Source organism: Phasianus colchicus, chromosome 10, assembly GCF_987193195.1.
Source record: "Phasianus colchicus chromosome 10, bPhaCol1.hap1.1, whole genome shotgun sequence".
In the NCBI taxonomy this organism is placed as follows: domain Eukaryota; kingdom Metazoa; phylum Chordata; class Aves; order Galliformes; family Phasianidae; genus Phasianus; species Phasianus colchicus.
The window spans coordinates 20,128,821-20,155,143 of record NC_143445.1 but is presented as its reverse complement, the minus strand read 5'-3'; the positions used below and the strand labels follow the sequence as shown (position 1 = coordinate 20,155,143).

Here is a 26,323-nt window from a genome sequence, read left to right as displayed (position 1 = left end):
TTTTTTTTTTTTTGTAGAGCATCTAGTTGAAAGAAGAAAAGTGGAAATGTGTTGAATGACTTGCCCACCCTGGCGAGAAATGAAAGATGAATTGATACATCCTTTAAATTTTAGATTTTGTGTAGAGATTAGAGGTGCAGTATGCTGTCTGCCCAACACATTCTGCTTTTATTTAAAGAATGGAGCAGATATCTGTGGCTTCGTTTTTGACACGACAGAAGAACTTTGCAGACGATGGATGCAAATAGGAGCATTTTATCCATTTTCCCGGAATCACAATGCTGAAGGATATATAGTAAGTTGTTCTTTCTCTTACATTTTTGTTTTCTGTTACCACATTTCCTTTTACAGTATCGCTAATAAACATTGCTATCACTAAAATTAAATAGCTAACCAGTTTGAATATGGAAGAACCTTGAAATCACTTTATGAAAATTTACCTCCTAGAGGTTCAGCTCTCAGGGGTGTCATGGTTTCACATTGACAGCTAATCTGCCCAAGACTGCTCACTCACTCCCTCTCCTCAAAAAAAAATAGGAGGAGGAAGTATGATAGCAAAAAAAAAAAAGGCTCATGGATTGACATCCATGTTTAATGAAATGAAAAGAGAGAAGGAAAAAAAAAAAAAAGACCATGTAGGAACAAGGAGAGAGAACTCTAAACATTAATCTCTATGTCAGCAGTGATGTTTGGCCACATCTTGAGAAGGAAAGCCTCAAAACTTTTAGTAGTTCTTTGAAAAAGGCAGATGCTTTCATAACGAAGTCCCACTGTTTCTTCCACTTATCATCTTTTCTTGTTTAGCATGGCACCATATAATATGGAATATCCCCTTGGTCAGTTTAGATCAGCTGCCTTAGTGATGTTCCCCTCCATCCACTCCAAGCTCTGAGCCAACAGTCAGTTTTCACAATTGACAAGGTATTTTCTGCACCATGAAAATAATCTTCTAATATTTATTTTCAGCCTCAGGATCCGGCTGTGTTTGGAGCTGATTCACTTTTGGTGCAGACCTCCAAGCACTACCTGACCATTCGCTACACTTTGCTGCCCTACTTATACACGCTCTTTTATAGAGCTCATACTCGAGGGGACACAGTTGTACGTCCAGTTTTGCATGAGTAAGTGTAAGAGATGGCTTTTGTGATAATCTTATTAGGAATTAATAATACAGGTTGAATGTAGTTAGGGACTATCTAAATAGGTATATAATTTCTGAGAATGCATATTAGAGTATATGTAGAGACAGCATCAGAATTCACGAAATATTATTTAATGTAATCAGAAGACTAATCAGAAACCATCTGTAATTTCTGGATAGATGCATGCATTATTGCCAGTCACTCTGAAGAGCTGCTATGAAATGGTTTTGTCAGCTAATCAAATTACACCATGCCATAATGTGTATATTGAAATATACATTTCCTTGCTTCCTTATTCTTGAAAATAAGTATGCTGAGAACATGTGCATGCATGTAAATAGACACACTTTCATATATGCATAATCAATACTGAGCTAATCAGACCTTACCTTCTGACTTTCAGATGGCCTCAGATTTAAAAAATAATAGTTAAAAATTTTTGCATGACACTTTTCACTCACAATTGTAGGCAGTCAGTTCTTGGAAATTCTAGGTTTAATGATGATGGTATAGTCTTCAAAGCCGGTTACTACTCTGTCCTTTCTCCAGGTTCTACTCTGATGAAGGGACATGGGCAGTTGATAGGCAGTTCCTGTGGGGTCCAGGGCTACTTATTTCTGCTGTAATTGATCAGGTAGGTTTGGCTATTTTCATGTCTGTCTCAAAAAAAAAACTTAGTGGGGAACAGAGACACCTGAAGTCACCAGTTCCAGCTCTTTTCTTTACAGGTGGGAAACTGCAGCTAAAATCCCCAAATTCACATTTGATATCTTTCCTTTTTTCTTCTGGTTAGAAAGTACCTTTCAATTTTTCAGTGACAATTTTGTTATTAAGCTTGAAGGTTATAGCACTGAAGGTTATAGCACCTTTACTATGTATGTATTTCCTTCTGAAATCACATTCCCTCTCACTTTTAATATTGAAAAATCTGATCCACAAAAATAGACTCATTCATTTCCTGGAGAATCCCGGAATATTTACTCTTGTCCTATTCTAGTCTGGACTCTTCTGTCTTGAGCAGGTGTTAAGCCAAGTCATCTGGCAAAGAGAATGCTAATGACCTTGTCTACTAGCATTAGCACAGTTCTTTCTCCAAGGGAAGTATGGTTTTTGCTAGGTTCTGTTAGATTATACTTATTTTTCAGTGATTCGTAACATTGGTGACCTCTCTTTGGACTCCTTAAAAGACTAGATTTATTTTAATTTTTTATCCCACTCTTCACTTACTGATTTCAATGACAGAGCCCATAAAATGTTTTGGTCACTGTCAATATGGAAAATATTGCACTTAGTGCTATTAAATACAACTCCTATTTTCCAGACCTCTATGGAACCAAAGCAATCTGATTTGATATTCTGATTCAGTTAATCTTTGTATCATCTCAGAATGTCATCCAGAATCAACTTCTCTCTTGCTATTTTAGCTTGTCTGTGGTACAACAAGCAAATGTTGTTTATTAAATACCTTGCTTTCAAATACATATTTCTTTCTTTGTTGTCCTTTCAGGGTGCAGATGTAATTGATGCATATATTCCTGATGCAGTATGGTATGAGTATGAAACAGTAAGTAAATGCATAGGCTACTAGGAGGTGTTTTTCTAGAGGTCTTTGTGACAGGGAAAAAAAAAAAAAAAAGATTGTCAGCCATGCTTCAAGGGCAGAGACCTAAAGCAAAGCCTGTAAGATGGAAACGGTGAGACAAGGGGGTGGGGGTGGTAGAGTAAATGTATGAATCAAAGATTCAAGAAAAGATGGACATGTGAAATGTATGTGAGATGGGAAGAGGGATTGAACTGAAACTTTAGCAAAGCTCACATGTGAAGAAAAGTAAAATATTACAATACACGAGCATGTGCAATTAACTTTTACTAGTCTTGTTTCTGCAGAGAAGTTTCCTAATATTGTGATGTTCTTTTCATGGGTGTAAGAAGACATTGCTTGTATTTGGTGTCCCAACAGGACTTGCTGTCTATGTTGACTGAGCGAAACACAACACTGAAATGTGTTGATTTATAACATTATAGTATATTAATAAACTGATGTGTTATTTCTTGTGCCCGTTGGTGCACAGATATTTTCCTAGTTAAACATCTCTTCTAAAAGAATGATTTGAGATGAATATTGTCTTAAATCCCAAATTTCACAGCAGTGAGTAATGCAACAAACCCATTCTCTTTTACGTGACTGTCAATAAAAGGGGGCAAGAATCTCAGAGAGAAAACAATGGACCAGGATGTACCTGCCAGCTGACAAACTGGGGCTCCACTTGAGAGGAGGTTATATTTACCCTATTCAACAACCAGCTACTACAACAGTTGAAAGGTATGCTTCCAAACCAAATGTTTTTATGACTAGGTGAGTGTAAATTCAAGAATGGGCTTAGAACTTTCAGGTTACAAATCAGTAGTAGCCCGTCAAATTTAATGCTTTTGCTTTGAGACTTGGGAATAACTGTAAACCATGACTCCCTTCTCCTGCTATTTACATTAAATATGTAGCGATTAATTAAAGGTTTATTTGCATAGCATTTTGTCAGTTTGCCATGTATTTTAATACATTTGCATGAAAATGAATGGCAGTAGAGGACTAATCTAAGACAAAGTTCTGCAACCCTGCAGAGCGTCACATTCTTAACATGAACAAGAAGAATTTGTTAAAACTGTCTAGCAAGTGGTTATATATGTAAGACAAGGACTTTTTTTTATAGCCGCCGGAATCCATTGGGACTTATAATTGCCCTGGATGAGAACAATGCAGCTTCTGGGGAGTTATTCTGGGATGATGGAGAATCTACAGGTGAGTTATTACTGGTGAAATAAATAAACAAAACAGTATGCTTACAGACTTCTGTTCTCCAGTTAATTTTACAGTGCAAGAATGAACCACTGAGGACATGGTAACAAACAATTAATAATGGCTCTTAAGTCATTGGTTGTTCATCATTTTTATGTGGAAAAGAGTAACTGTTATTTAGCTTGTCTGTCTTTTTTTTTTTCTTTTTTTTCCCATGTGTTCATGTTGCAACATAACCTTCAGTATGTACAGCTTTGGCACATTAGCATGCTGACTGTTATACCACGGTGTCAAGATTGATATATATTCTGGTATAGATCCAAATTAATTTCAACGGGTGCAAGAATGCATATAATTAGTGTTGGACACTAAGAATAGGCAGAAAATGAAAAAGTAGCACTTTTATTAACTCTGTGGAATTATTTAAACTGCTTGTGAAAACAGTAGCAGTTTTCTTAAATCAAAGGTACTGTACTAAAGCCAAAATTTGCTGTGCCATCTGGTGCACGAGCACACGAGTAGGCATGTATAGGCCATACTTGTCATGTTGCCAGCCTCCATAGTATTTCTGAAGATTTAGATGAGAATCCAGTTTCCATGAAATTAAGTAGTTCAATCCCATAGGCTGTTTTTGCAGTATTTGTCCTATATTATATATATTTTAGAGAAATCAGCAGCAAGCAGTTTGAAAATATATCTTCTCTAATTCCTGTCCTATCGTGTCAGCAGTTGGTGTTGAGAACTGCATCACTCTTACCTAATTTCATATTTACTTTGCCTGTGACAAAGGTTACTGTCTTTGCAAGAGCAGCAGCTGGTGGGAAGTTGTGATCATATTCCCTTCCCTGTGCTCAGCTGACACTGTCAGGTTCCACTCTGGTGGGCATCTGCAGGAAGCAAGGCCAGGAAGCAGCATGGCTCTGTTGACCCCTGTCAAAGCCTTTGGATTCACTCACTGGTCTCCTTGAAGTGGAGAACTTCCATTCAGATATTTCTTATTAGGACATGTACATCAGAAATCCTAGCACACAAATCTGTAGTTTGATGTGTTTCTGCACCTTGATGCTGCAGGAGATGCTGGTGGAGCATTTTGTGCAGTCTGACAGGAGAACGGCTGCCAAAGAAAGATACTGGTGCTCCAGAGGAATTGTGATGGCAATACGAAAAAATTCATTGGGAAGAGAATAACTTGGAAAATTTTATGCATTCGACCTGCAGGGCTCCTTTCTGTTATTTTAACTCTATCAGTCACATCTCACAGAAATAAACTTGGGTGCCTCTACTTTTTAAAGATTGTGTAAAAGTTTGGGATGCTTTGAAGAAATAGAGCAGTGGTTTGGCTGATTACAGCAACGATAAGTACTGAAGGCCTTGGGTGGCTGCTGACATGACAGCTGTATGTACTGCTTTGTCAAGACCTAAAATAACTCAGCTATTACTGTACTCACTTCTGCTGAGTAGCAAAACAATAAAACATGTAGTGCTTTTATTTCCTGGCCCAGACTTACAGGTTGCTGTTTTTTCAGAGAGGTAGTTTACAGCTTGTTTGCAACAAAATAATTTTCCTGCATCGTAAGGAAGAAAACAAAATGACAGGTGCCATTAATTTTTGTATGTCATCTTTTTGTATAATAATTTGCTTTATGAATCACTTATTTTGATTATTTAGAAGGTTCATCTTTGAAATATATATCTACATTCCAGAGGATCTAGGAGAACTTAAGAAAAAAATGAAAAATAGCCTACATTTTAGGAAAAGTAATTAAATAATGTTTTAGAAAATTTTGGAAAATTCCTGGCCTTACAAAAAAAAAAAAAAAGTAGTTTAGAAGAACTTTCTAATGTTGAAAGAGAAGATGTAAGAGTAAAATATAAATCTGTCTGATGAAATTATAATGATTACTTAACCTGTCTAACTCATAAGCTTGCTTTTTACCTGCAAAGTGAAAACATATGGAGAGAGCAAAGCACATCATGTCACTTTGGACTATATTTAGCCTTAATCCATGTACATTTACATCTAGTTTACATTTCTTTATTTCTGCAGAAAGCAGATTGCTGGCCAGGATATCAGATCTTAAGGTTATAGAAGAAGTGCTGTGAATAATCACTCTTCATAACTTTGCTGGGCCTCAGCTGTAAAGTTTGACCTGTCTACAAATTTTACTCCTCCAAACAAATATAGATAAATAAAAGACCAGAAGACCTTGGCAGGATCAGTTACAGGTCTTGTAGTTATGTCTCGTTGGGAAGAAGTCGTGTGATCTAAATGGGAAAGTAAGAGGAAATAGTCCAAAAACACTGTTTCAATGGCAAATAACCTTCTACATGTCCAAGTAGAGAAAGATTTAATTGCTTCCTTTTAGAAATGGGAAGTCCTCTACAGCAAGGGTTAAGATAAAGGTTTGGATAATCTTAAAATCTGAGCATGGTCTTTAAGAAGAATACAAAATAAGAGTTGAGACCACCAGTAGTTTGCTCACAATCTGCTCAGAGCAGAATGCCATAATGATAATGACGAGTAGTTGCTTGGTGACAAAGTCCTAGTTTTTATCTGTTCCTTTCTGTACTGCAAGTTTAACTTCTTTCTTTACCTTATAGGAACAATTGAGAGTAACAACTACATTTACTATGAGTTTACAGTTTCCAATGTAAGTATTCTCTTTTAAATGATCTTATCCTCAGGTTTTATCAAGTGCATAATGAAAGGGCATTCTTTTCTTCCTCCTTATTCTCCTCCGCTATTTACTGAGGAGCAAAGTGTTTAATACTGTCAAGAGGAGTCATTTTCAAAATGCTGTCATTTAAGTGGGATGAAAGTCTTTTATTTGTCTTCTCTTAATTAATTGTAGTATCTGAAGAACTCTCTTTTCACTTCATAAACTCAGCTGCAATGTTTGAGTGAGAGAACTGTAAAGCATCAGAATCTTTATAGTGCCAGAAAGAAGGTGGGCGTAGTGTTTGTTAGTCTGAAGACATTGTTAAACTGACAAAACTTGTCGTACCTATACTGAAAAAGTGTCTCCACAGAGGGAGTGGAAGGCCTACATCATGTTTGAACCCACAGCATCTGCTTCGTGATTCGTTGTCTGCTCTGTGCTGTCCACTATATGAGAAACATCGCAAGTGAAATGATAACCTTATTTTTCAGAACCGTCTACAAATGAATGCCGTAAGCAGCAGTTATGTTGATCCAAACAACTTAAAATTTGAAGAAATCAAAATCTTGGGAGCGCTCCAGGAAATAACGGAGGTTTCTGTCTCCCTGACCAGTGGGGGGCAAATTTCTTCACCTAATGTCACCTACTATCCTACAGAGAAGGTAAGTTAGTTACAGGCAAATGTTATTCTTTGAAATCATCTCATCTTGGTTTTATATATTGCAAAGGAAGTGCAATTGCATTAAATGTATAACATGCTGCTGCTAAAGGGAAGTATTGAAGGAAATGCTTTCCCACACTAAAAATAGCATGGAGGTTGCTTTGAACTTGTTATGAATGTTCATTGTACGATCTCTTTAATTACAAGCACCTGATTATCTCAGTTACTGACTCAAAATCAAAATGTTTAACTTCTTCTGACCACTTGTACTATGTGCCTGTATTCCTGTGTGCTTCCATACAGCCATGTGGTGTGGGGTTTATTAGCTAATTGTTTATTATTTGTAGGTGGCTCATTTAACAGGGCTTCAGCTTGAACTGGGAAGGTCTTACACGATAGAATGGATTCAACAACAGAGTATCAACGAAAGGTTTGATTGTTATCCTGGCATAGATCCAACACGAGAAAAATGTGAACAACTTGGCTGTGTCTGGGATGTAAGTAACAATTATTTTCCTAAACTGATGTGACTGGAACATTTCCAGAATCATAGTTTTTCTTCTACAGTGGGTACAAAGGAAGAAATAGCCAGGTGGATTGGTCAGACTTAATTCACGTGGGGGCATAGCCGTCAGCTGACCTGTAGATTTTATTTACTTCATTGAAACTAAGATAGTTGACAACAGTGTGTTCTTCCAGAAACTGAGGACAAACGTGGTATTCTTTGCAAGGTAGTAAGAAATAATAATAGAACTGGGAAAAATAGAATAAAGTTGATCAGCATCTTCAACTGCCTCTTGTGCTTCAAAGGTACCTCAGACTTTCCCCACTTTCATAGTCACAGAAGCACAATTTAAGTCAAACAAAATCCTTTGGATTGCTGCTTGAGGAGTAATTTCCAAATCCATTGGAAATCATCTCATATGCAAAGTAAATTGTTCCTTTCTCTATTTACAGCTGTACATCCAATTGATAATACCTGGATATATCTCCTAGATACGAACAAAAAAGTCTCTATTAGCTACTCCTGAGACAGCAGCATTCAAAATACTGAATGGACTTCACTAAATTTGTTGCACTATTAAGAAGATTTGGTGTGATTTTGGATCTTTGGGCATGTCTCTTCATGTAGAAACAAGCTCTGGTCCTGTTATGAACTGAATACGTCTTAAATGTTGGCTTAAATTGAAAGATGATTTAATTTTAATGACAGCAGGTGAATTAATGTTCATTAGCAGCTCAGGTATAAGGAGCAGGCATAGTTCAGTTTGAACAATTACGCAGGACTGATGGTATGCAAAGTTGGAAGGAAGACTAATGAATTAACCTACATCAGCTCATCTAATCTTAGGATAACTAGTTTAAGTTGAATTATAGCAGGAAACTGTATAATTCTGATCTTGTTCTCAGGAGATCTTAGATAAATAAGATGTAATTCTCAGTGGGTATTCTAAGGGTAAATCTTATGAATAAAAACATATTCAAGCTAATTGAAAGGTCTAGTCTAGGTCTGCTTTGAATATCTCATGAGTTTTGGTGTATATTCCTGAAGGCAGATGAAGGAGAACAGGATTAGAAAGAAAGTTCTGTGGAGTTCAGCAAACAAAAATTCAGGTGTGTTGTGGGATTGAATTGAAGGTGATAGATAAAAGGGAATTTAAATCCGTCTTCATTGTGCCACTTGTTGATTTCCTGACTGAACCATTGGCACAATCTTGACCAAATTGTATATAACTGAATTTTAGTATAGAGATCTCCGGGTTCTGCATAGCTTTTTTTGTTCACTAATTGTCTTAAGTGTTTCCCAACTTTCAACATGTGACAGCCATCAGATAAAAAGGGAGCTTTGGATTTCATGATAGTAGCATAAAATAAAGCTTCCCAGCATAGCTCTCTACCTTGTAATCTATTTCCATTTACAGGAGGCACCATCAGACCCGAGTAGTCCATCCTGTTATTTCATCTCCGACAACGCTTATTCAGTTGAAGAAGTAGAATACTCCTCATCAGGTTTGGCAGCCAACCTGATCTTAAACAGTACCAATACCAGAGCTACTGACAATTACACTGCACCAATTAGTACGCTACGCTTGGAGGTTAAATATCACACCAACAGCATGCTGCAATTTAAGGTAAAGATATTGAAAAACTGTAGTTTGTAATATCCTGTTAAAAATGGTTCTATTAGTGTAAATTTTCAGTTTTTGTAGACAACTTTGTATTGTATGGACCATACACTGTTTCCTTTTAACCGCTGTTATTTCCCTTAGGCCACATCTATGGGTTTTTTTACTCCACAAGATTTTACTAGTTTTAATAAAGTTATATGAATCAAAGGTATATTGCAAATGAGTATGTGTAATGACACCTAAAAACACTGGAGTTAAAGATATTTTCTTAGTGTACAAGTAAATTGTTCTGCAAGCATTATAATGACAGTAATGGTTATTTTTCCATTAACTAATCCACGTGTATTCTAGAATTTTAATACACTATTGGTTAGACCATCATTTATTACTGTGCATTTGGTAAGACTGAGATGAATGTGATAAGATGCACAGAGAGTCAGGTATCAAGAACTAATCCATGTCAGCTTGAAGAATTTGGAAAACTTAAAATAGAGAACTCAACAAATATATATATCTAGGAGTTGACTACAAGATTAATCAGAGGTATTTAACACACATGCATGTGTCTGTATTTTAAAAAAATGTAAAATATTTATGAAATACTTGGAATACTAGTGCATACTTTGAATTCACATACTTGAATAATTAAACAAGTCGTTCCTGATTCATATTTACATCTTTAAGAGTTATTTCCCAACCCAAGTACTGTGATAGAACTGGAGAAAAGATACGTATTGGAGAAAATATTCTTCTTGGCAAAAATATTCAACAATTTATTTCATTTTAACTAATTCTAGTTTCTGACACAATAGATAAATTTTCAAACATTTCCTTGGCATGATTTGCTTGTTTTTTTGTTTTTTTGTTTTTTTTCCCCATAGATTTATGATTACCAGAACGCACGTTACGAGGTTCCTATACAATTAAATCTCCCATCCTCCCCAACAAGTACATCTGAGGGGCGACTCTATGACGTATCAGTTCAGAAAAAACCCTTTGGCATACAGGTTCGACGCAAAAGCACAGGAACAGTTGTGTAAGTTACAGCCGCCCCACCCCCCCCCTTTTTTTTCCTTTTCATTTTTTTCCCCCAACTTTTTCCAAGCTAAAACTTCATATTGTGTGTTACCTTTTTAAAGTATCTCAAGACAAATTTTGGTAACCTTTCCATAGAAGATACTGTTAAATGCCTGGTACAGCTTCAACAGAGATGGCTTTACAGTTGCACTATGTGAGAACACTGACTAGAGGAAGGATGGAGAATGTATACTAAGCAATATCCTTTTCCTCACAGTTATTTGAGCTTTTTCTCCTTTCACTTGTTGAAAATCCTGTGGAAAATGCAGAATGTAGATATCTACAAGGACCTCTTAATGGGTAGTTCCCAAGTCCCTAGCAGGCATGATATTCTACATGTTCTTAGATTTTCTTTAGGTGTTCACAGCTGGTCATTTGGTTGGGTCTTAGAACCAGTGTAGGAAAGCAGGAAAAAAAAGTAATGTTCCAGCAACTTTAGCAGATGAATTTTGGTAAAGTGGTAGTTCCTAAATTTGAGAGGAGCTGCTTACTATACTATGAACATAGTCAAACACTGGAACAGGCTTCCTAGTGAGGGGGTTGGTGCCCCAGGGCTGTCAGTGTTCAAGAGACGTTTGGATAATTCCCCCATTGATAAATATGCTTTAACTTCTGTTTCAGCTGGGATTCACAGCTGCCTACCTTCACATTCAGTGACATGTTCATTCAAATTTCTACCCGTTTGCCATCTCGATATATATATGGATTTGGAGAAAATGAGCACACCCCGTATCGACGTGACACAAACTGGAAAACCTTTGGAATGTTCACAAGAGATCAGTCCCCTGCTGTAAGTGGGAATTAATCTAATGCAAAGAATTGTTGAGAAGTACTTGAGAGTCCAGAAAACATCTGCTGGTTCTAGACACTTATTAACTATGATCATATTTACTGAAGCATATGATTTGAATGGTGTCTCAATGACAATGGTTTTCTCTAAGCCTGTGTTTTGTTTGTGACCAGCAAAACAAATTGTGTGGCACTCAAACTCTGAGTTATATGCCAGGTGACAACCAGTAGCTTATAAACCACAGGCCATTGCTCCTTTTTTTTGTGCTTCTCGGTGAACTACTCTGAAAGTTAGGTATGAATCAGAGACTCACCCTACTTAGCGATTCCATGAGTACTTGGAGAGGTAAATCAGAAACCTTATGTCTATGCATATACAATGTTTGCAGTTTTCAGAGAACGACCTGTGGTGGTTTATTAAAGCTATGACTTCTGGTGTAGATTTCAGAATATCAAAATATACTGGAATAGCAGTCAAATATCACTAGCATCTCCTGATCATACAGATACTTGCTACTATCTGGGGGGGTGGAGGGAAATAGGCAAGTTCTGTTCTGGGGAAGCTCTTTCTTATTAGCAAATTTTAAAGATTTCCTATCTACTTGATTACTCCTACAAGACCGGCACCAACGATCAATCTGAAAGTAGGTGTGTTTTGTGGGCATGTAGGTTATAAGTATATAATTTTGAAGCTTATTTGTTGTAGGTTTGGCAGTTGTGTGTCTCATCTTTTATTGAATTTATTCATAGATGTAAATAGGTCATTGCTTATGCTGTTTCCACTGTAAACAACGTTTTATTTTTGTTTTGCAGGACCACTTGAATTCTTATGGTTATCAGCCCTTTTACATGGCTCTTGAAGAAGACAGCAATGCCCATGGAGTTCTCCTGCTTAACAGCAATGCGATGGGTGAGAAAACTCTCACTTTATTTTCTCAGTGCATTTTATTTTTATGTTCAGTGCTTTGTAGTAGGTGTTAATCTACGCATCCTTTTCTCATTTCAATTTCCTCATTTCCAGACGTGACTCTTCAGCCAACCCCTGCCCTGACATACCGCACCATTGGAGGAATTCTCGACTTCTACATGGTTTTGGGCCCAACGCCAGAACTTGTTGTTCAGGAGTACACTGAAGTAAGATTCTTACCCATTGCCAATTTGCTCTCCTTGGTTGGTTGGTTTTCACCTATCCACCACAAATACTCTCTCATTTTCAGCTAATTGGACGACCAGTGATGCCACCGTACTGGTCCTTGGGATTCCAATTGTGCCGCTATGGATACAGTAATGATTCAGAAGTCGCCCAGTTGGTGGAGGAGATGAAGGCAACTCAAATTCCCTACGTAAGCTGGTTGCATTTAATGTTTAAGCTCATGGCTGCACTCCTGGCTTCAGAGTATTAAGACCCTTCAAAAACAAAAAGTGAAACAAAAAACACCTCCATCCCATTGCCATGGTAGATCTCTTTCTGCTGAGCTGCTCCTCAGCATCTCATCTTCTAGGCTGAACCTACGTCCATCATTACTCTGTTCAGACAGTTTAAACTGAAAGTGACTCTTTGGCAGGTGATCTATAAATATATATTTTGAAATTGAAATTTCTTTTTTTTTTCTTAATTGCAGGATGTCCAGTATGTAGATATTGACCATATGGAACGGCAACTGGATTTCACTCTTAGCCCACGCTTTAGTGGGTTACCGGATCTAATTAACAAAATAAAAGAAGAAGGAATGAGATTTATCATTATACTGGTTAGTTTTGAATACTAGCTTTCAATTGCAAATTATCAATGCACAATGTATTTAATAGCATTTTTAATCCTGTTTTACCACCAGTTAAAAGGGTATTGCATTCAATTCTAGGATCCAACCATCTCTGGAAATGAAACTGATTATCCTCCCTTCTCAAGAGGTGTGGATAATGATGTCTTCATGAAGTGGCCAAACAGCAATGACATTATATATTCCAAGGTACTATTCTAAAAAAGTGTGTGTCAGAAAAGATATATTGCATTCAATGAGCACTGTGTCAGCCTCGAATTCATTGCAATCCATAGGCAGTCTGCTCATCATAGAATCATAGAATTGCTCACTACATTCATGCTTGAATGTAAATGATGCATTGAACACATATTGTAAGTCAAATTGTTTTCAGTTTGCATTGTTATTCATAGATGTAGCAGTGAAGAACGGTTTTCCCGCTCTGTTGCTGGTGTTCAGTTTATATGCTGGGTGTTCTGATTGTTTCAAAATATCCTTTGTCCTGTAGGTCTGGCCGTTTCTTCCCAATGTTCAAGTCAATGAGTCACTCCCTGAGCAAACCCAAATAGAGGTAAATATTGGTACAGTTTGGCTATTGACTCAAACATAGAGGGAGAAGTAAAGTAGAGTATTTAAGAAAAATGGCAATAAACTAGTTGATAATAACTTGTGTGGAATAAGATGCAGAAAGTGGCTAGCTCTCAGAGACAAAAAGGAAAACAAGTGATTATTTTGTGTTTCAACAAAAGTTTTGACATCCCGACAGTGGGATGCTATCACTTCTGTCTCTTTTCTATTTTCCTACTATTTTTACAGCTCTATGGAGCACATGCAGCTTTCCCAGACTTCCTCCGCAATTCCACAGTAGAATGGTGGAAGAGAGAAATCGTGGAGTTCTACAACAATCCCACTGATCCCTCAAAAAGTATCAAGTTTGATGGCCTGTGGATTGTAAGTGGATTTTATTTCTGGATTTTTTTTTTCTCTGTTAGACACTAGCAGAGATCAGCACTTTTCACAGCATGTGTTCAAGTTAAGAAGGTACCTGGTGCTAAATTGCCATAAAATAAAAACAAAGGACTAGGCTGGACAGGCAGGAAGCAGAGTACCAGGCAGAACCTGAGCTCCCAGCTGAAGGCACCAGTTTAGCTCTGGGCTGTACCTTTGCACTGCTTCAGTCATGACTTCTTTCTTTTGCTGTGACACTGAACGAATGCAACCAAACTCATCTGGCTTTTCTTCTTACGCTTTGCTGCTCCCTGTCCCTGTGCTGTGCCTGGTGTGAAAATGTGTCAAGCAAGTGTGGAGATGCAGCCTGAGATTGCAGCTGCAAGGTTCCCAAGGGCACATGCAGTTCTGCTTGCTGTAATGTAGAATTTAGTGTGTTTTGTATGATGGAAGCAAATGCAATCAAGATTTGCTCTACGTTTTTTAGGACATGAATGAACCAGCAACTTTTATGAACGCTGCATTTGGTGGCTGTAGAGATGAGATCCTAAATAACCCACCGTATATGCCTCGTAAGTCTGACCATTCCTTAAAACAGTTTCAGGACATTCTAACTAATATGAAATCTCTTATATGGTATATGCAGTGTAAATGTCTGAAGTTAGGTATATAGAACCAAAACCACACCACTAACTTAGTGTCCTTTCTCTCCCAAGAATGAGAAGGCACTTAAATCCCATCTGTTTCAGCTGATAGCAGAAGCTACACAGCACTTAAAACCTGAAGTTTTTTTTAACTATTTGCCTGTATATGAATTTTGATACTTGTTTTCTATCTAGGTGTTTTGCTAGAGGCATGGTGGAGAATGTAGTTCCCTTCTGCAGTTTCCTCAGATGAATAATGCAATTAATTAAAATTTCAAAAAACATCCCTGTCTCCTTTAATTAGCTTTTATTCATACAGTAAAATACTTGAAACACTCAGCTAGCATTTATCTACGCACGACAATAATTTAAATTCTTAGCTTTAAATTCTTTACTTAAGTGCTTATGTGAGGTGGTACAAATCAGGAATGATTTTCTAATGTTTTATTAGAATACACTTGCTGCTTACTGTTGTCATCAATATCATAAATAATTTCTTAAGAATTGTCAGTAAGTTTGTATTGAGATGTAAGCCTTCACCAGCAGCACCAGCATATTTCTGTATACATGCATGATGGGGCAGATTTACAAAGATCTGCAATATTTCAGAATTTAGGATATACCTTACTTTTTGAGCCTTTCCAGCTATTAACACACTTACAGACCCCCATGCCTATGCAGAAAGATTGGAGATATTCCATTTCTTGAAAATGGAAATGCTCTTTTGTAAGAAGCAAGAGACGTCAGTATAGATGATAGATAAACAGTATAGATAAACATAACAGAGAGATCATGAGAACTAACAAAACGTAACTTAATTTGTTACCGAGTCTTCCTTATTAAAAGGCAAGTATTGTTCTCTTTCTGTTAGATTTGGGAGACCGGTCAGAAGGCATAACTTTCGAAAGTCCATGCATGGAAGGTCAGCAGTACCTCCCAGACGGTACCCCGGTTAGACACTATGATGTCCACTGCCTTTATGGATGGGCTCAAACAAGACCTACCCTTGAGTAAGTGAGATTTGCACACTTTTTGCTATTTCCAAAATATGCTGCAAGTGAATAACGGATGACTTCATTCTTATACCACCAAATTTTCATGAGTTTACTATGCCTGAGAAATCTTTCTTTTCATCCAAATAGCTTTGATTCTTCACTTGAGTTCAAAGTGGAGTTCAGTGTTTAAAGTTTCAGCACCAATGCTGTATTTCTTCCTGTTAGTTGATAAGAAGGGTGGGAGAAACCTCAGCTGCTGGAAAGGACCTGCAGGAGAAGGCAAGGTGTATCTGAACAGCTCTGAGCTGAGGCCATGCTTCCATAGTTTTGCTATGTAAAGGCATTATGCTATTGGAGCCTGTTAGAAAAATTTAACTCAAGTTATGTCCACATCTGCAGTGCATCACTCACTGTGTCAGCGCGGGCAGACCATGGCTTCATTTTGAGCGTGGAGGCTTTAAAATCATCGACTCTAAGCAGATGCAGTTTTCAAGACAGTTTACCCCAAGTCTGATATTAAAGAAACTTACTCCTCACCACAAAGCAGTTCTTCATTTGTCAGTCCCAAGGATTCCATCCATATAAATTTTACATTGGGCAAGCTTATCTGCTTACCTGTGTTATTAAATAAAATGATCGTGGTGCAGTTTTTCATATAGTTTAATGAGAGTGCAATTACTCACCACCAAGTGTTATCCTGTCCCACTGCATTCACTCACACCCCATTGCCTTTCCAGCAGAGGTTTCTGTTACAAGACCACCAGGGCTGTCCTGGGGCAGTGCATTGAGAATGGGAGCACTTGATTCCAAGGCATCACTGTGCTCTTCCCTTACAAGGCAGAAGGAATAATAGGTCTGAACATTTGCATCAGCTCTTGTTAACACTAATTACTAATGATCGTCTCACCTAATTGCTGTAATTAAAATATAAAACATTTTTTTTTTTGTTTCTAGGTAGTGCTAGGACAGCCTGTTTTATTTCTAGTGCTGATGTTGTTCTAGCCTTACACTACACGTCCATTGATGGAGAATGAAAAGAGTTTCTAAGAATGTTAATTTAAGAAAGGCACTATTATATTCCTTACTGAAAATAACTTGAATAGCATTATGGCTTGATTCTGTTTATCAAGTGTGAACTGAAATGTAGAAATTTACTTTCTTCTGTTTGAGAGATATTGTTAACAGAGATGACTACCATAAATTACATACATATTGACATTCTCATACTTGGAACTTGCATAAAGTTATTTAAAAATGAAAAAAATCTCTGTTCCCAATTTATTCGTTTGTGCTAACCAACTAGTAACTGTGACACTGAATATATATGGTAATAATAGTTTACCTTAATACTACACCATCTAAACAGGAAGACTTTGCATCCAAAAACTTTCAAAGCCTGTAATGTAAAAGATGTAAAAGCAAGTAGCAGACTGTTACCTAACAATAATATTTCACTCCTCCATTAGTTAGACAGAGGAAGTTTCTGCATTTTAGCTCAAAACTGTTCTTCGTACTGAGGCTTTTGCAAAGATGTAAAAGTCAGAACCTTTAATAGTGAATCCAGTAACCATTTTGAGGTCTAACTAAGGCTTGGTAACATGACGAATTGCTTTTCAGGAATACAGGTTTGGTTCAGTCCTGAAGCAGAGAATTGAGTCAGCAAAATACTGAGCACTCATCCTTGAGAAGCTCTGTACATGACATAGACTTTCTTTACATGCCAGATTTGAGCTGGGTGTCTCAGAGCAGTGTTGAAGCAGGGTAAACCAAACTGAAAATGTTTGATAATGCACTACAGAGAAATAAAAGGTACCAGAACACTTACTATTTGTCTTGGAAGAAGTAATTATAGAAAATTAGTCTTGTTTAATTATTGCAGTAATTTAAGTGACTTGTGTATTTTTTTATTTTTATTTTTTGCTGTAATTACAGCATCACTAAAGCTGCAAATCCTGTAGAAAAATAAGTCGTGTCTTATTGATAGCAGCTGTTGAGGCAGTTATTGTGGAGCTAGCATTGGAGAACATTCAATTCAATCAGGGTAGCTTGCTAACTAATATTTCAGTTCAGCATTTTGTGATAATGATTCACAATATGAGTGCACGCCTGCAAAGGAGCTCCTGTGCTGCAGGAAAAGGTGTTTGTATCCTTGGTGGAGCAGTTAGCAGTCAGCTCAGCTCAGCTAACTTTATTTCATTTCCATAAGGCCATTTGGTTACCTTTTGGTGGAATTTTGTGGCAATGGCACATTTAAGAATGGCATTATTTAAGAATCTGAATATTTTTTTTTCTTGCTGTTTGAGGAATCGTTCTGGCTGGTGAATTGATTTTTGATTTCCCATCCTTCTGACTGGAAATCCAACTTTGGGGGTCCCAGGAGAGCTCTTCCCTTAGTCACTAGCAAGCCAAGGCATGATCCATTGCTGCTTATGCCTTGTCTTTTGTTTTGGTAGAGAAGAACAAGTTTCACCGTCTTCAAAAGGAAACTAATGCAAATCCGCCATTTAAATCTCTTCTATTTATGAGAAAGTCAGATGAGATCAGGTTGAGAGGTCACCTAATGCCAAGGCAGTCACCTCCAATGGTCCTGCTTGCACTGCATGGCCTCAGTACCTAGCATGAGATGAAAATGACTGCTTTAATACACATGCTTCTGGACCAGACCATGTTGGTCATTTCACATCAATCTTTGAAGGCATCTTGATGTTTCTGATGTGATCAGAGCTCCATTGCTTGTATTTTGTTTTGATACCTTTTTGGAAATGGAACCTATGCTGCCACATTTAGTATTCTAAATACCTTTTTATCTTCTTGGTTGTAGTTTTCTTAAGATTATTTTCAACCGGTGCTGCAAGTTTTCAGGTTCTGCAATAAATTAATGATGTGCCCTATATACCACATTCTGTAGACCTATTACATGTGCAAATTAGGCTACTTTTGAGTTTTCCCACAGAGTAATTATCTTCAAATGAAAATCTGCATTTTAGTACCTCTTTGTTTTGCTGGTTTGCTCACTAACCATAGGCTGGCACTATCATTGATTTTCTACATATATCTGAATCAGTATATTGTCATAAAAAGCATGTCTGGATTGGATGCATATGTATTCATGCACTTTGATATGAAAATATAAGCCCCTATGTTTATTTTCAAAGAAGAGCTTATGTAATAAGTTCTCAAACAATTTATTTCTTCATTTGTTTTCAATGTCAGAGCATTGCAGAGTGTCACACGGGAACGTGGGATTGTCATCACCCGTTCAACTTATCCCAGCAGTGGAAGATGGGCAGGACATTGGCTGGGTGATAACGCTGCAGCTTGGGATCACTTGTCAAAGTCTATTATTGGTATGTAGAGGGAAGAGGGTCTGCAATCAGTTTATTTAGTGCAGTAATTGCTTTTCCTTGATTTACTTACTTTCAGGACGCACTGATTTTAGCTGAAATAAGCTCTTTTTTTGGCCATCAGAATTCACACAGTTCCTTGTTGACCTCTTCTTTGCTTCTCCACTGGGTCTTGGGATATCCTGTATTTCTCTACCATCTTCCTGCTCCTTGTTTCTAAGAATCACAGAATGGCCAGGGTTGGAAGGGACCTCAAGGATCACGAATCTCCAACCCCCCTGCCACATGCAGGGCCACCAACCTCCCCATTTAATGCTAGACCAGGCTGCCCAGGGCCCCATCCAATCTGGCCTTGAACACCTCCAGGGATGGGGCATCCACAACCTCTTTTGGCAGCCTGTTCCAGCACCTCACCACTCTCTCTGTAAAGAATTTCCCCCTGACATCCAACCTAAATCTCCCCTCTCTCAACTTAAAAACATTTCCCCTCATCCTGCAGTTATCAACCTTTTCCAAGAGTTGATTCCCCTCCCCTCTGTAGGTTCCCTTTAGTTACTGAAATGCTGCAATGAGGTTACCCGCAGCCTTTTCTCCAGGCTGAACAAGCCCAGCTCCCTCAGCCTGTCTTCGTAGGGGAGGTGCTCCAGTCCCCTGATCATCTTCATGGCCCTCCTCTGGACCCTCTCCAACAGCTTCCTATCTTTTTTGTACTGGAGGCTCCACACTTGGACGCAGTATTCCAGATGGGGCCTCACAAGAGCAGAGTAGAGGGGAACAATCACCTCCCTGTCCCTGCTGGCCACCCCTCTTTTGATGGAGCCCAGGATACCATTTGCCTTCCGAGCCGCAAGGGCACACTGCTGGCTCATGTTAAGTTTTTCATCTATCCAGACCCCCAGGTCCTTCTCCACAGGGCTGCTCTCAAGGACCGCTCCTTCCAGTCTGTAGGGATGCCTGGTGTTCCTCCGGCCCAAGTGCAAAACTCTGCACTTTCCCATGTTGAACCTCATCAGGTTCACCTGGGCCCACCTTTCTAGCTTCTCAAGGTCCCTCTGAATGGCATCCCTTCCTCAAACCGTGTCGACCGCACCACTCAGCTTGGTGTCGTCAGCAAACTTGCTGAGGGTGCACTCGATTCTGTCATCAATGTCGTTGATAAAGATGTTAAAGAGCACTGGTTCCAAGACAGACCCCTGGGGGACGCCGCTCGTTACCAGCCTCCACCTGGACATGGAGCCATTGATGATCACCCTCTGTCTGTGGCCTTTCAACCAGTTTCTTATCCATTGAGTGGTCCACCCATCAAATCCTCATCCCTCCAATTTGGAGATAAGGATGTGGTGGGGGACCATGTCAAAGGCCTTGCTCAAGTCCAGGTAAATGACATTGGTCGCCTTTCCTTTGTCCACCGATGCCGTCACTTCATCATAGAAGGCCACCAGATTGGTCCATGACCTTCCCCTGGTGAAGCCGTGCTGGCTGTCACAGATCACACGCCCTTTCCTCATGTGATCAAGCATGTCATCCAGGATGATCTGTTTCATGATCTTCCCAGGCACAGAGGTGAGACTCACCGGCCTGTAGTTCCCGGGGTCCTCCTTGCTCCCTTTCTTGTAAATGGGAGTGACGTGACCCTTCCTCCAGTCATCTGGGTCCTCACCTGACAGCCACGACTTCTCAAATATGATGGAGAGCGGCTCGGCAACCATCTCAGCCAGCTCCTTCAGAACCGTAGGATGCACGCCATCCGGCCCCATAGACTTGTACATGTTTAATCTCATGAGGCGGTCTCGGACCTGCTCTGTCCTCACAACAGGGGGGGATTTATCACTCTGGTCCCCACCAAGAAGTTTAGGGATGCAGGGCTCATGGATGTGAGAAGTACTGGAATCCTGGCTGCCAGTGAAGATCGAGGCAAAGAACTCAGCTCTCATATCCTTCTGCAGAGGAAAAAACATGACACATCAGAGAAATAGTGAAGCCTTTTTTTTGTTTCTCGTTCAGCATTATGTTATATATTATCTAGCACAGCTATTAGCATATGAAAGGGGAAAGAAAAGCAGCTGATAACATTGATTTTTTTTTTTCCTTTCAGGTATGATGGAGTTCAGTCTCTTTGGAATATCATATGTAAGCTAAGGAGTTATTACCTAATATTTAATTTTCTTGATGTTGTATAAGAATTTGTGGTATTCCAACTGGATTATTTGTCAAATTTCAGACAGGAGCTGATATCTGTGGCTTCTTTAATGACTCGGAGTATGAATTGTGTCTTCGTTGGATGCAGCTGGGTTCATTCTACCCATATTCAAGGAACCACAATCAGAAAGGAACAAGGGTAAGTTGCAAATCCTTAGATGTCTGGGCAATGCAACTGTAGAGACCAGCATGAATATTACGTAGTCCATCCAGCCTTGAAAAAATATATTCCAGGCAAAATAGAAATGAAAAGAACATGTTTGACTCTTCATCAAATAAATAATAATCTTTATTTTTTACATTAGCTCTGCTATAAGCCTCCCCTACACCTAGTATGTTTTATCACTTCAGAGGTGGTGCTCTTGGATTAAGATCACTTGAAGGAAGAGTATTCTAATTTTGATTTGAGTGAATACAACTCCTACATACTTTCCTCTGTTGGCTATTTTTTTTAAACTCACTGCATAAGGAAGACTGAAATAGACTGCTTTCGTGGCAAATATTGTTAAAGAAGGAAAACTGACCTTGGTGTTTGAAGCTCTAATTTTCCGTAATTATACAACAAGTGAAAAAATGGGACAGTGTAATATGACTCTGGAGTAAAAATCCGGAATTTAGATACTTTATGCATTTGCCACCATCAGATACTGTATTTCTTTAAGAAATAAAGGAAAATAGTTGGCTAAATATAGGCCTGTGCTGGCTAAGGGCTGTACTGTAGAAAGCTGTAAAACTAGATAAGTGGGAAAATAAAAATTGAAACAGTACATAGATTCCAGTTCAAGCTTCAGGTCTAGCAGAATGGAGCTATTTTTATGGCACGTGTCTAATGAATTAGAGTCTCCTTTTCAAAAACTGTGTTCTTTATCTTGCTGAGGCACACCTTTTGATTGGATTTTCAAGCTTTTAAAAATGCAGATTCAGGGTTATCGTGTTGCTTCCAGTCTTACCCAATTTGCCAGGGTATTGTTCAGTACATTAAGTAAGGATTGGAAGTGCTCTCTGACGTCAGTCATTAGTGCCTGGCTCTCTTTTTGCAAGCTCCAAGTGCTGCCCTGCAGAAGAGAGGGATAATGAATTACTACACGGGATGCGTTGCGCCTTCAGGACAACTTGCATGAAACATTTTCTCCAGTACTCCCCATAGCTTTTTCTCATCTTCCCCATTTCTAGTTTCCCTCTTTGGGATGACAGTCATACCTACTGTTATTACTGTTGCATAGCCCTTAATGAAGAGTAAATAAGTGGAGGTGCTCTATTTCAGAGACAGAGGAATTTGCAACAACCTCTAGGATTTCCTCAGCTCTATCTTGCTGTGCTGATTTTGACACACCTTTGGTAATCACCACTGCTACTAATAGGTTATATGAAATACTGAGCGTAGAAAAATGTAAGAGATGCTAGATATGAAGTCCCTTGTAAATATCAACAAATTCTTTGACTCATTCTTTTCTTTAATAGCTGTTCTAAACACAATAATCTACTTTGAATAACAACAGTTTTCTCTCTTTTAGAGACAAGATCCTGCTTCTTGGAACTCAACATTTGTGGACATTTCCCGACATGTGATGAATATCAGATACACTCTGTTACCCTACTTGTACACCTTACTGCATGAGGCCCATGTGCATGGCAGTACTGTGGTCCGCCCTGTGCTCCATGAGTAAGTGCAGCTCCTTTATCCTTCTTGTCAGCAATTTCCTCTACAATTTCTGGAGTATGGTCCTCTTAATGGCAGTTTTCTGTTAGTCAAAGCCCTTCTTTTTTCTTTTTGTCTATTAAAAAAATGCATGAAATGTGAGTGTGAGCTTTTATTGTTGAGTGTCACTTGAACAGAAGTAGCTCTCAGTTTTAAGCCATGCAAAATCGACTATTTGTTTAGAAGGAACTCATTATGGTCGGACTGAATCATCTTGTAAGTCTTCTCCAACCTTGGTGATTCTATGATTCTATTTGTACTTCCTAAAGCTCACCCTTAGCCTCCTGAGGGAAAGCAACAACAACGTTTTACCTGATGGTAGATATACATAAAATAAAAAACTGGACAAAAACTTTAAGTAAAGAATACAGAGAGATTTTCGCTATAAGCCAGAGGTATGCATCAAAAAGATTTTTTTTGTTTACTGTCCAAACTGATAGAGCGAATCAGAAAAAATATATATTATTAGACACAAAACTTTCTTGGTTCCTGATCAGGAGGAGCAGTACCTGTAAAAGGTCCAACTCCATGCTACATATACTAGATGTGATCTAGTATACGTATGCTTCTCTTGGCTGAGAAACATCAAGTTGGTTACATGCATTGTCTTAATTTTTCCAAACCACATGCCCAAGATGAAGGTGTTACAAATTTGAAAGTGATTTCCAGACTGCTCGCTATTCCTGATACCTCCTCAGCAAAACTGATCTTCTGAATGTTGTGATATAGATTGAATGAAAAATCTATTTGCCAAAATAACGGGGAAAAAAAAAAAAACCAGCTAAGTAGTAGCTTGCATTTCTCTAATGATTTTCACATTAGTATCTTTATAAATACTTGGCAAAGATTAATTATGTATTTAAAAGGAAATAGATAAATAAATTATACATATTTAATCACCTCTCAGTTAATGTTAATACTAGAATAAATACAGATGAGGAAATAGTAGGTACTGAGAATAGCTGATAAAATTACCAGAAATAAATGTCTTGAAGAGGGAACACTTCAGAAAAGTTCAGCACCCAATGTATAACCATGGCTCTGTTAATTTGCAGGTTTGCAGAAGAAAAAGTAACCTGGGATATATTTGAGCAATTCCTCTGGGGACCCGCACTGCTCATCAGCCCTGTAATGACTCCGGTATGTCATGAAGCACCTAAGTGTACATGAAAATTTTAAAATCTCTTTAGCTAAGCTTCCTTTTTGCTTTAATTTCGCTAAAAAATGTCTCTTTAATTCTAGGGTGCCGTAACAGTGAATGCTTACTTACCCAATGCCCGCTGGTATGATTACCACACAGTAAGTCATCTTGAGAATTCCATGTATCCTTTATAATGCTCTTCGGATAGCTGCCACTATTTCCCTTTCACAAACATAGCATCATAGAATCACTAAGGTTGGAAAAGACCCACAGGATCATCCAGTCCAATCATTCACCCATTACCAATGGTTCTCGCTAATCCATGTCCCTCAACACAACATCCAAACGTTCCTTGAACACCTACAGGGTCGGTGACTCCACCACCTCCCTGGGCAGCCCATTGCAGCGCCCGACCACCCTTTCAGAGTAGTAGTATTTCCTAATGTCCAGCCTGAACCTTCCCTGGTGCAGCTTGAAGCCATTCTCTCTAGTCCCATCACTAGTTACACGAGAGAAGAGGCTGACCCCCAGCTCACTACAACCTCCGTTCAGGTAGTTATAGAGAGCAATAAGGTCTCCCCTGAGCCTCCTCTTCTCCAGACTGAACAATCCCAGCTCCCTCAGCCGCTCCTCATAAGACCTGTGCTCCAGACCCCTCACCAGCTTAGTTGCCCTTCTCTAAACTTGTGTTTAGTATCAGTTTAGTATCAGTTCCTGGCAATATAACAGCTGCGCCTTCTTAGCTAATGGATTTCTATTATTTTCTCATGAATAGGATGAAGCTATTAATGTTAGGGGAGAATACAGAGTTTTACCAGCTCCTTTGGAACATATCAATCTTCATATCCGAGGCGGTTACATTCTGGCTTGGCAAGAACCTGCTAATACAACCTTTTTCAGGTATGATAAGGTTAACTGGAAAACTAAAATACAGTTTTGTGCCATTTAGAATCATTATTATTATTGTTTAAAGAAGCTACGTAAGCTTTATGGATGCTTTCTCTCTTCATTTTCCTCCTAATGATCTCTTTTTAATACTATGGGATCAAGAATGTGAATATTAGAGACCAGTTCAATGGCAGGTAGTATTTCTAATACTTGAGAGAGAGAAGAAAGGGGAATAACCGATAGAATTGAGGAAAAACTATTCTGTTCTTCACAGCCGGCAAAACCCGATGGGACTTACTGTTGCTTTGAATGACAGTCTGCTTGCAGAAGGACAGCTGTACTGGGATGATGGGGTTCGCATTGGTATGTACAATGATTCTTGCCATCATAAAATCCCTTCCCAGGTGTGAGGGTGGTGTGACAGGATGCTCAGATGCTGCTGGCCAAAGCAATCCCATTTCTGGAAGCCCTATCTGAGAGTGCCTTTAGAGACAAAACTCAAATTAAAGCTCCACTTTGGCATTAATTAGCAAGCTGATTTTGTTCCTGGGTGAAACCACAAAATGCTGTGATTTATAGGATTAATATTTTCTATAAATGAAATGGTTTCCTGAGCCTGGAGCAGCACATATAACAAAGATTTATTCTCAAACCTATGAGCACCATAATAGGCAATGTGGAAAACTTTAATTAGTTTTCTCAGTATTTTTAAATCTAAATTGTCTTCAGGAAAGAGATATTTACATGTTGTTTATCCTATCTATGCAGAGCCTATTACTCTTGTAATAACAATAAACTGTTACCTGAAATTACAAGAAGTAACACAGAGTATTGTGGATCTTTGTGATCTCTTTGCAGTAGTGTGGAAAGGCAGCATCTGCACTGCCCATTATTACCAGCACTACACTGAATTCATTTGGTGCTAAATAATAATAAGCTTGATAAGTTATACAACAGTGATTTCAAAGAAGCATCAATATGATCATCTGTCATGATCGTATGCAATTGGACAGTGTGTGGAGATGGAGCTGGGAAATGACTCCCATGCCACCTTCACTGAGAAACATTTTCTCTTGCCAGTCTCAGCTTCCTCCTAATGGTGTTTGTTTGCCTTCTTTTGTGTCTTACCTTGGTTCTCATTCAAATATCACACTGTCAACAAGAAAGTATTTCCAATCTAAAAACATTTACTGTTGCAAATACAGTACTGCTCTCTTTATAGATACACAAACAGGAACATATAAGTGCACTTCTTGAATTGATCTGATTGCAATATATAACTAAGCAGAATAGTGAATACATTTAATTATATTCTTTCTTTTTGTCAGATGCATATGAAAATGGTGCATACCTGCTCACATCATTTAGTGCTCAACAGGTAGGTATTGCTAGCTCAAAGTTTCGAAATAATCACATTAGGTGATTGTTATACTTCTATTGATGTTTTCTTTAT

The 26,323-nt window shown here is 38.5% G+C and overlaps 1 protein-coding gene across 4 annotated transcripts in view; it reads left to right on the top strand.

Annotated features, from left to right (window-relative positions):
• SI (sucrase-isomaltase) overlaps positions 1 to 26,323 on the top strand; it is a 78,486-nt gene that overhangs the window by 49,872 nt on the left and 2,291 nt on the right. For all 4 annotated transcript variants that reach the window (XM_090147646.1, XM_090147647.1, XM_031603719.2 and 1 more), the window contains 30 exons: positions 179 to 295; positions 967 to 1,121; positions 1,692 to 1,776; positions 2,650 to 2,706; positions 3,341 to 3,465; positions 3,851 to 3,939; positions 6,538 to 6,587; positions 7,088 to 7,258; positions 7,605 to 7,754; positions 9,180 to 9,389; positions 10,268 to 10,422; positions 11,085 to 11,253; positions 12,066 to 12,162; positions 12,274 to 12,386; positions 12,470 to 12,595; positions 12,875 to 13,003; positions 13,115 to 13,222; positions 13,521 to 13,583; positions 13,829 to 13,963; positions 14,448 to 14,532; positions 15,476 to 15,614; positions 18,813 to 18,946; positions 21,039 to 21,073; positions 21,165 to 21,281; positions 22,657 to 22,805; positions 23,897 to 23,981; positions 24,084 to 24,140; positions 24,758 to 24,882; positions 25,145 to 25,233; positions 26,199 to 26,248. In XM_090147646.1, the coding sequence (XP_090003772.1) occupies positions 179 to 295; positions 967 to 1,121; positions 1,692 to 1,776; positions 2,650 to 2,706; positions 3,341 to 3,465; positions 3,851 to 3,939; positions 6,538 to 6,587; positions 7,088 to 7,258; positions 7,605 to 7,754; positions 9,180 to 9,389; positions 10,268 to 10,422; positions 11,085 to 11,253; positions 12,066 to 12,162; positions 12,274 to 12,386; positions 12,470 to 12,595; positions 12,875 to 13,003; positions 13,115 to 13,222; positions 13,521 to 13,583; positions 13,829 to 13,963; positions 14,448 to 14,532; positions 15,476 to 15,614; positions 18,813 to 18,946; positions 21,039 to 21,073; positions 21,165 to 21,281; positions 22,657 to 22,805; positions 23,897 to 23,981; positions 24,084 to 24,140; positions 24,758 to 24,882; positions 25,145 to 25,233; positions 26,199 to 26,248 (3,369 nt within the window). The remainder of the gene's footprint in view (positions 1 to 178; positions 296 to 966; positions 1,122 to 1,691; positions 1,777 to 2,649; positions 2,707 to 3,340; positions 3,466 to 3,850; positions 3,940 to 6,537; positions 6,588 to 7,087; positions 7,259 to 7,604; positions 7,755 to 9,179; positions 9,390 to 10,267; positions 10,423 to 11,084; positions 11,254 to 12,065; positions 12,163 to 12,273; positions 12,387 to 12,469; positions 12,596 to 12,874; positions 13,004 to 13,114; positions 13,223 to 13,520; positions 13,584 to 13,828; positions 13,964 to 14,447; positions 14,533 to 15,475; positions 15,615 to 18,812; positions 18,947 to 21,038; positions 21,074 to 21,164; positions 21,282 to 22,656; positions 22,806 to 23,896; positions 23,982 to 24,083; positions 24,141 to 24,757; positions 24,883 to 25,144; positions 25,234 to 26,198; positions 26,249 to 26,323) is intronic.